Source organism: Orycteropus afer, unplaced genomic scaffold (genome assembly GCF_000298275.1).
Source record: "Orycteropus afer afer isolate SDZICR_OR568_19922 unplaced genomic scaffold, OryAfe1.0 scaffold00245, whole genome shotgun sequence".
Taxonomy (NCBI): Eukaryota; Metazoa; Chordata; class Mammalia; order Tubulidentata; family Orycteropodidae; genus Orycteropus; species Orycteropus afer.
In genome coordinates, this window is record NW_006921832.1 from 2,429,025 (window position 1) to 2,439,290 (window position 10,266).

The following is a 10,266-nucleotide window of genomic DNA, read 5'->3' on the forward strand; positions in this document are numbered from 1 at the left end:
CCCAAAAGGAAAGGAGGCAAAACAAGCAGGGATGTTGATGCAATGGTTCCTAGCACTTAGAAAACATTTCACTTGTGAACATCTCTCCATCCAGATCAGCCCATGTAAGGGAGACTCAGTACTACAGCCTGCTCTCTCTATCCAGGAACTTCCTACCTCTTCAGCACTGGTCCCATGTAAGGTAACTGCTTCAAGAGGCTGGCTATTGTCCACCCAGAGGGGTGAAAGTTGAGGACTTTTGTCTGCTCATCTTGCAGCCTGCTTGTCTATAAGGTAGCAGAGAAGTAAAACCTCGATATACCAATCCTCAGGGTATTAAAGTAAACTGACCATTTATTAGTCACCTCTCAAACCACTATGATTAAAGCTCCTTCTGCAGTAAAGCCCAGTGCTTTGCAAGACTCTGCCTGCCTTCCATGTATCTGTCCTACACACACACACACCATGGAGCTTTGTGCTACTGGAGAATCAGAAGTATTTATGCTGAGATATCCTGCCCCTTCTGCTCAAAAATAAAAGAAACAAAACCAATGCTTTCTTCAAGAAGACTCTTGTATTCTTACTTAGACAAATTCTTTTTTTAAAACTGTTTTCCAACCACCCATCACCCTTTGCACTCTCATAAAAGCCTTTTTCAATCCAAGAAATGCTTACAAAGAGCTGCTTCTTAATGTCTGCACTTTGTTTCCTCAGCATTAAGTCACCATCCCTGTGTTTCAGCTAACTAAGCCTTAGTATTTCTCCCTAATTCACCAGGTTTCTGTGAGCCTTCACCCATCCCGATGAAGCTGCCTGCTCATTAGTATTCGTCTCAGATGGAGCAGCCCACACTGGGGCTTTCAGCCTTCCTGCTAAGGCCATCCAAGCTATCAATACTCTTGAGAGCTCTACTCCTTTGAGAAGTGCTTGCTTCTAGGAAAGTCCTTTGGCACAAGCAAACTGCCCCTTCTCCAGTCCAAAAGTGCCCCAGGGACCAGACCATCAGCTACAGCCACTGCTGTGTACTTCCCTTCCTAGAAAGGGCAGCAGGAATGCTTATAGGCCTGGCCCCTGTGTCCCTGGCCAAATCAGGAATTCACGAGGTCTGAGTGGTGGAGGTAGACTGTGGGCTTGGCTCTGCCACTGAGTCTCCTCTCAGAAAGAGCCCCAGCCTGCTCATCAATAAAATGGGGACAATTGTTCCAGCCTTGTCCCCATTTTACAATGAAGTCAAATGAGAAAGAGGATGAGAAGATGATAGCAATAGGCAAAGCAAGGGCAGAGTGTCACATGAGCAGGTGGCCTTGGGGGCTCAGTGTCGCAGCCCTGGCTCCTCACATCCTCACATTTGGCTCACCTGTCCAAACACATACAGCAGTCCAACTGTGCCTCCAGTCTGCCCACCAAGGACGGAGGAGATCATGGAGTAGACGCCACCGCTGCCAACGCTGCAACGCTCCCCGACCCCGATGCCAGACAGCACGGTAACAAGGGCCACAAGGATAACAAAGGACACCAGGAACATGCCCATGAGCACCCCTGTGTTTCCCTGCAGCAAAGAGCAAGGTCAGGGGTTAGAATAAGAAGGTGCTGCCAGTCACAGTCCCTCCTAGGAGAATTGATCACCTCACCACATTATGTACACTGCTGGAATTGGGGGAAGCAAAGTTGGACCATAGCAGTGGGGCAACTGGAAAAGGACAACAGTGGCACCACAGGGGCTAAAGCCTGCCTATAAGACTCTGCCCAGCATCGGTCGCTGTGGAGTCGATTCCAACTCATGGAAACCCCTTAGGTGTCAGAGTAGAACTGTGCTCCATAGGGTTTTCAATGACTGATTTTTCGGAAGTAGATTGCCAGGGCTCTCTTCTGAGGTACCCCTGGGTGGACTTGAACCTCCAACCTCTCAGCAGCTCAGCAAAGTAACTGTTTGCACTATCCAGGGATTCTGGAAGAAATCCTAGTCAAAAGGAAATGTCTTGCTTCAAACTCTTCTCACTAGGGTAAAGTCAAAGTTACTTAAGGGCACTTATCTCACCCTGTCTAGCTCCTCAGTCCCTCTCATTCCTTTTCCAGTCCCCTCAAGGGACACACTTTGTGCCCTGGCATGTGGTCATAGTCTCTCTCCCCAACACCCACTTACCCATAATTGGCCCCCTGGGAGGAATGCCTTTCCTGCTCATACCCTTTCTTTGCTAGTTTTACTCCAATTCAACCTTCACAATTCAGCCTCCAGGGAGCATTTAGTGTCACCCTTCCTGTGGGCTCCCACAGCACCCAGGACTATCACAAACTTTTTATACTGAGTTTGACTGTTTCTAAGCCATCCTAGAGGCCAAGATTGTGTTTTATTCTCCTTTGCCCCCTTGGGGCATGGAATAACTGTCACATAACAATTGCTCATTAAATGTTTGTTGAATGAATAAATGCACACACATGCCTTCAGAGGTACCCATGTAGACAGACTCATTTTAGTGTGAAAAACAAGGATCCAGAGAAGAAATGAGTACAGTACACACGCACCTCAGAAGAAGCTGCAATGCTGGACACTTTATAATTGCAGGGCAGTGGAGATAAGACAACCATTAGGAGCTTTGGTGATGTAGTGCCTAAGGCATTTGATTACTAACCAGAAGGCTGGCGGTGCAAACCCACCAGCCATTCCTCAGAAGGAAGTTTGGGCAATCTACTTCTGTAGTGATATTACCTCAGAAACCCAAGGAGGGGTCGCTAGGAGTCGGATCTGATTCCACGGCAGTGGTTGGAGATAAGACTCCTGGTAGGCAAGATCCTAGGCTGTGGTGCTGGAGAGAAAACTAGGAGTGGGCAGTGCCAGCTCAAGGGCTGAGAAGCCTTAAAATAAGCTAGAGACAGTTCTTGGAAGTCAGGAGTGCAACACTCCTCTGTTTATGAGATAATTTGGGGGCTCCACTGCTAGTCTGAGGTGTACAACAGCACTCCAGGGATCAGTTGGACAGCTTTTTCTTTTCCTTTTTTCCACTGCCAGGATCATTGCTGCCCTATTTTTACTAATTCCTGCTAACTCACACAAATACTCTTGGGAGTTTTTATCTGATTGCCATTGAATTAACTCCAATCCATGGCGACTCATGAGTTTCAGAGTAGAACAGCTCTATAGAGTTTTTAATGGCTGTGACTTTTTGGAAATAGATCACCAGGTCTTTCTTCCTAGGTACCTCTGGGTGGATTCAGATGGCCACCCTTTTGTTTAGTAGCTGACTGCTTAATTGTTTGTGGTACCAAACGGCTCATTCTTTATTATTATTATTAATTTTTATTGCAATTTGCGTGGTTTACAGAGCAAATTCATTTTCCATACAGTGGTTCATACACATTTTGTTTCATGACATTGACTGCAATTCCCCACAATGTAACAGCTCTCTTCCCACTTCCTCCCCATAGTTACCTCTTTTCTGTGTCTTTCCCTCCCATGCACTCCCATACCACCCCCCACCCCCCGCCAAGCTGTCTCCCTGTGTGAACACTGCTCTTCTGTTCTTCCATGATTGACTGCTCCAAGAATTGTATCTACCTGATGTAAATGTTCATCCCATAGCCCTGTCTATTGTTTGGGTAGAAGCCATGGGAGTGAATTCAATTCCAGACTTGAAGGGTAGCTAGGGGCCATAGTCTCAAGGGTTTTACCAGGCTCTATCAGATCAGCAAACCTGGTCTTTTTTTTTTTTTTTTTTTTTTAATTTTGAGTTTTTTTCCACATTTTTCTCCAACTCTATCCAGGATCTCCTACATAGATCCCCCTCCAAGTGGTTGACAGTGGTAGTCAGGCACCACCTAGTTCTGGTCTCATAGTCATACAGACTGAGGATTGCATGATCTACCAATCTCTTGGACTAATTGTTTCTATATGTCTTTGGTTTTCTTCATTCTTCTTTACTCTGGATGAGGAGAGAACCATCATTGTATCTAGATGGTTGCCTGCAAGCTTTTAAGATCACAGTTGCTATTCACCAAAGTAGGATGTAGAACAATGTTTTTTGTAGTATATTGTGCCAATTGAGCTTGATGTTCCCTAGGACCATGGTCCTTTAAAGGGCTCATTCTTGGGAGTATTTGCATTTTAATTCTTCCATTAACTGTGAATTTTGTATGGACCAATTTTGTAGTTCTTTCTCCACAAAATCCCCTTCTATTGTAATCCCACACAGTGGGCCCAGGAGATGAAGACTTTTACCTATTTCAGAGCCTACTGGGGGAGGAAGCTTGGGGCAGGTATTGCTCATTTGGCTTTGGATATTCATAAAATCATGACCTAGTCAATAGGAAGGAAATCTGATAGTATAGTGTCTAAGGCATTTGACTGCTAACAAGAGGCTGGTGGCTCAACCTACCAGCCACTCCTTGGAAGGAAGGTTGGGCACTCTACTTCCGTAGTGATACTGCCTCAGAAACACAAGGAGAGGTTGCTATGAGTCGGGTCCAACTCGACAGCACATAACAACAACAACAACAGTCAATAGGAAGAGCTACTAAAGCTCAGGCTGCACATGTAGGACTTGGTAGGAACTGCTGCAGTAAACTGCATATTTTCCTTTCATCACAGATTCCTATGTGTCATGGTTAATGTTATATATCAACTTGACTAGGCTGTGATTCTCAGTGGTTTGGCAGACACTGGACTGGATGCTCTTCCATAAAGTACTATAATCAGATCACCGTCCATGATCTGATCAACCAATCAGTTGAAAGAGGAGTTGCCTTGGGGATGTGGCCTGCCTCCAGTATTTAAATGGATGTTATGAAAAAGTTCACTCTCTCTGGACCCTGTACTATTCTTGTCACCTGACCTCTAGTTCCTGGAATGTAAGCCTGAAGAAGTCTCTGGCCTGCTGTCTGATCTACAGATTTTGAATTTACCAGTGGCACATAACAACAACAACCCCATGAGCCAGCAGAGGCCTCCAGCCTGCTGCCTGACCTACGGATTTGGGAGCTGTCAGTCCCCTACAATTGCATGAGTCATTCCCTTGAAGTAAATATCTCCCTCTCTCCATCTGTCTCTCCCTCTCTGTCTCTCTCCTTTTTTTCCTCCCTCCCTCTTTCCTCTAGATAGGTAAATAGATAGATAGATAGACAGACAAATAGATAGATAGATAGATAATCACTGATTTTGCTCCTCTAGAGAACCAAGACTGAGTATGCCTATTCTCTCTTGCCCATGATTTTTTTTCATTATTTTTCAACTTGAAATACTGTAGGTCTATTTATTAACTACCTTAAATTCCTTTAGGAATAAAATAGAATATAAATAAAATGCAAATACATGACAAGTTAAGGGCTGTCAGGGTGCACTCACGATGCTGTAACTCAGAAGTAGTCACTACTACCTACATGAAATAAACTTCAGACAAAGGGTTGGTGTCTCTGACCATCTGACTTAGTAAGAAGACCAAGAGGAAGAAAAAGGTCTCCAGGGGACACTTGAATCTAGAAAGAGATGTGCATCCGGTGGTAGTTAAGGTTGTATGTCAACTTGGCTGGGCCTGGTTTTGAGTGGCTGCGCAGCTGGATGTAGTGATTCCTCATGATGAGTCTATAATAATAACTCTATGGTGGAATCTACTAGAGCAGCTGAGTAGCTGCCTTAGAGATGTGGTCTGCTTCCAGTATATAAGAAAAAGCTTTGAGAAAGGCCTCTGAGTTTTTTGGCATGCTTGGACCCTGCAGGTAGCCAAGTCTTCATTCAGTAGCCTGCCATGTTGATTGCCGACCATGGGATTGTTTCTGAACTTGAACCAGTGGCCTGCCATGTTGTCTGCTAATCTTGGGACAGTGCCATTTTATGTGTTGACTTTGGGTTTGTGAGCCTCAGCAGCCAGCAGAGCTGTCTGAGTTAAGAGAAGCCTCCAGCTCCAGTGCACCAGGAACAAGAGGCAGAGCTGAAACCAAGATCTATGGTTCACGCAGCCTCTAGAGCCAGCACTTTGAACTCGGACTTCTAGTCTCCAAAACTGTAAGAGACAACGCTTGTTTGTTTAAAGTCATCCACCTGTAGTATTTCTGTTAGAGCCACACTGTTGTTGTTGTTGTTATGTGCCGTTGAGTCGGCCCCGACTCATAGCGACCCCTCCTTGGGTTTCCGAGGCAGTTATCACTACAGAAGTAGGATTGCCCAACCTTCCTTCCAAGGAGTGGGTTTGAACCGCCAGCCTTCTGGTTAGCAGTCAAGTGCCTTAGCCACTATGCTACCAGAGCTCCTAGAGCTGCACAAGAGAACCAAAATACATCACCAGAGAGGGAAGGCTCTGAATCCAAACTTAATGTTGAGAACAAGCCAAGACAGCAAGCACATCCTCAACTGTGGCTACTGTTACTTAACCGTCGTGGTGCACTTGGATTCCTGAACCACAAAAATTGTAAGATCATACATATTTGTTGTTTTAAGCTACTAAATTTTAGGGTATAACTTGTAAAAAAGCGATTAATAGCTAATGCAATTTGTACCTTCCCTTTGAGGGATAAAAGTGACACTTGTAGGTACCTAGTTCTCCAAAAAATAACCCAGTGAGATGGTTAAGAGGAGGCCCTTAAGGATTTAAGAGTCAAAACAGAGAGAACTCACTCTACCTTCCTATAACCAGTTCCTGTGTGGAGCAAGGTCAGAGAGGTCAGGCCGACACTGACCAGGACTTCCTCTTCTACCACTGTCAGGGAGATGGGCCCCGCCCCCCTGGATACAGGCTGGAGAGATACAGAGCTATAAAGTGGCCCCCAGAAAGGAGAAAAAGAGGAATAATCCCAGAAACCTGAGACTGCCTGCTGGGATGAGGAATCTGAGCTGGAGGCTCTGTGTTTGTAAAAGTGGGAGCCCCTGCAAGTTTGGGAGAGGTGTGAAAGGCATGAATTCTTAACATACACATCAGAGTGTGGGCCAGCAGCCCCACTCTAAGATTTCCCTGCATAAATAAAAAGCATTTAATTCTTTGGCTAAGGCTCTGGCTTAGGCTTTGGCTAAGGCTGAAGCCTGAGGTGGGTTAGAGTTCAGGAAGGTCTGGCCTCACTGGACCCAATGGGGGTAATGCTGGGAGATTACAAACCCTGTATACTCTACTGCAGTGGCACTTTAATCCCCTGGAATTTTCCTACACCTAAAAAAGCTCCCCTTTTCTCCTTTAGCTGTTGAATTCAGTTCACCCTTCAAGGCCTGGCTGAACTGTGCCTCCTCCAGAATGCTTTCCTGGATACAGCACTTACAGTCTGTTCCACTCCTAAGGAATTGAATGCTACTTTGAGACCACTCTTGAATGTGAAATCTACCTACCGTCATTATTAGCTCACTCAGGGGAGGGACAGTGTCCTTTATTCTATAATCCCATTGGCACATAGTAGTGCCTGACATACTACTCATCAATGACAAATCCTTGACTGGGTTTGTCTTTTATTCTGAGCAGCCTGTTTCATTTATTGAAGGATTGTGTGAAGGGCTGAGAACCTCTGCTCAAAAGACAAATTGCTGGGAAGGTCCTGGGATGCTTTCTCATAAAATATAAAGAAAAGCCCTTTGCTCCCTCCGTGGAGGACAACAAACAGGCCCATGGCTTCAGGAGGGAGGGTCTGGCCCAGGCAATCTGTCTCTGAGAGGTAGGCCACCTACAGCTCTGACCTAACATCCCATACACAGTCTTACACACAGGGTGGGGTAGAGAGGAGGTGGGCAACAATGTGGGCGAGGAGCTTGTGCCATTGGGAGGGAACAAGGTGAAGAGAACCAAGTGAGCTAGAGAGGGCTACAACTGGAGGCAAACTTGCCATCAGTATGATCTCTCTGACCCATCTCTAGTTCTACCCATGATGTGCCCAACTTCTGTGCTCATATTTCTAGTTACACCCATGGTGAGGCGTCCATCCAAACTTCTGTCTGAGCCCTAAGATTCTCATCAAAAACAATGCTAGTTAGTCAATGTGCTTGCTTCCTATTTCATGTTTCTGGAGCATCTGTGCTTCAGGAACCTGTTGCCTGCATTGTGAAAGGCCCTCCACATCAAAGGCCCATGTGAGGCTCCAGGGGCCCCAGCTTATCACTCACCACCAGCCAGCCAGTCCTCAAGAAAAGGACAACCCCAAAAATGTTGATCATGCAGGATGTGAATACGCCATCCCAGGTCCCAAACAGCACTGGCTCCCACACGAACAGCTGGATCTTCCACCAGGGCTGGGGCTGGGTCAGAGCACCCTGAGGACAGAGCACACAGAAGTCAGCTCAGGAGCACCAGTGAGGGGATAGAAGTGGAAGTGGAGCAGGAAGGGGTAGGAGAGCTCAGCTTTAAAATGTTATTGTTGTTAGCTGCTGTCAAGTTGGGCCCTGACTCATAGCAACCCATGCACGATAAGATGGGACTATTGTGATCCACAGGGTTTTCATTGGCTGATTTTTTCAGAAGTAGATCACCAGGCCTTTCTTCCTACTCTCTTTGTCTGGATACTTCTTCCCCCTTATTGTGCCAAGACAGGCACACAGAGTCTTGAAGACTGATTCTACAATAAAATCACTGTTTTAACAGTTAGATAAACATATGTAGCAGAGCCTAGTTGTTCAACAAACTCAGTTCCCTTTCTTCCTGGACACACAGCTAGAGTACATTTCCCAGCCCCTTTACAGTTAAGTGTGGCCATTGTGACTGAATTCTGGCCAATGGAATGTAGGCAAAAACAATGTATGACAATTCTAGTCCTCACCCATAATTCTGCCACACAATCCTCTGATTTCCGCTACCCTACTCCACTCCTCCATCAGCTGAATATTGATCCCATGGCAATTGCATGGTACAGAAAATAGTGAACCTGCTGTCATCTGGGTCTATGAATGACTATGTGGAGCAGAACCCTACCTCACTGGACTCTACATGAGAAAGAAATAAACTTCCATTGTGTTGAGTCATTGACATTTGGGGTTTATCTCTTTCAGGAGAGAAACCGTGTGACCTTAACTAATATACTCCATTGTGCCTTGATTCTTTAGCCAGTGATTCCAAGAACTTTCCAACAACTGTGGCTCCTTCATTGTGGAGGCAAAAGATACATTTGGTCATGTAGCAGGGCACAAAGAGGCTTTGAAACTAAACACTTTGTAATGAAAATTCCAACCTTTTGATCCCGTGAGCCCACAAAAATGGCTTAATACCTATAAGCCACAGTTCCTTACTCTATAAATTTGGAACATCTACCTTATAAGGTTGTAATGAATGGAGATAGAATATAACTGTGCAATGGTTCCTGGCACATAGTAGGTGTTCAAGAAATGGTAGTTGTTCTTAGTAGTGGTAGACTATGAAAGATGGTGGTTGGTCTCTTTAGTGCTCCCACTGTCTGACTGTCCTGATCAGTAATTTTCCTAATATTCCTAAGTATTTTCCTAATAAATGTAAGCCCTTATCTTAATTATCTTTTATGTTCTTTTCTCTCTTGATCCTTTTATAGGTGCTTTTAATTTTGGCCTAGAGAATGTATTCAATGATGTTTTCAAAGTCACAGGTAATTACCATTCCTTGCTTTTTACAATATATGTTCAACATCCATAATTTAAGACGAATCAATAGAACTTCACAAAAGTTAAGGAACATCTCTATCACAACACTATTTATAATAGCCAAAAGATGGAAACAACCTAGGTGTCCATCAGCTGAGGAATGGATAACCAAACTTTGGTACATACACACCATGGAATCCTATGCAACACTAAAGAATAATGTAGAATCTGCAAAACACCGCATAACATGGATGAACTTCAAGGACATTATACTGAGTGGAATAAGTCAATCACAGAAGAACAAATATAGTATAAGTTCATTATTGTAAAAAGTCAAGGGAAAGTTTATATATGTGTGGTAGTTATGTTTGTGTGTCAACTTGGCTGGGCCTGGTTGAGTGGCTGGGCAGCTGGTGGTTGTTATTCCCCATGATGGAACTGGCACTCAGCTCCATGGTGGGATCTACCACAAGCAGCTGAGTAGCTGCCTTTGGGAATGTGAGCTGCTTCTTGTATTTAAGGAGAAGCCTTGATAATGGTCTCTAGCCTTTGGCACACTTGGACCTTGCATGTAGCCATGTTATTGCTCAGCAGCCTGTTGTGCTCTGCCAACCTTGGGACTTACAATGGACTTAAGTTATTAAGTCCTGCCGTGTGGATTGGTAACATCGGGACTGTGCCTTTTGACTTGTCAACCTTGGGGCTTCTCAGCCTCAGCAGCCAGCAGCTGTCTGAGTGAAGAAATGCCTCTAGCTCCAGTGGGTCGGGAGCAGGAGGCAGAG

General features: G+C 45.1%; 1 protein-coding gene across 1 annotated transcript in view; it reads right to left on the reverse strand.

The window, feature by feature from the left end:
- SLC12A8 (solute carrier family 12 member 8) overlaps positions 1-8,903 on the reverse strand; it is a 249,960-nt gene extending 241,057 nt beyond the window's left edge. Inside the window, exons 1-3 of the mRNA XM_007949383.2 lie at positions 8,847-8,903; positions 8,045-8,191; positions 1,337-1,528 (exon numbers count right to left, since the gene is read on the reverse strand). Of these exons, the coding sequence (XP_007947574.2) occupies positions 1,337-1,528; positions 8,045-8,191; positions 8,847-8,903 (396 nt within the window). The remainder of the gene's footprint in view (positions 1-1,336; positions 1,529-8,044; positions 8,192-8,846) is intronic.
- Between the last annotated feature and the right edge of the window lie 1,363 nt (positions 8,904-10,266).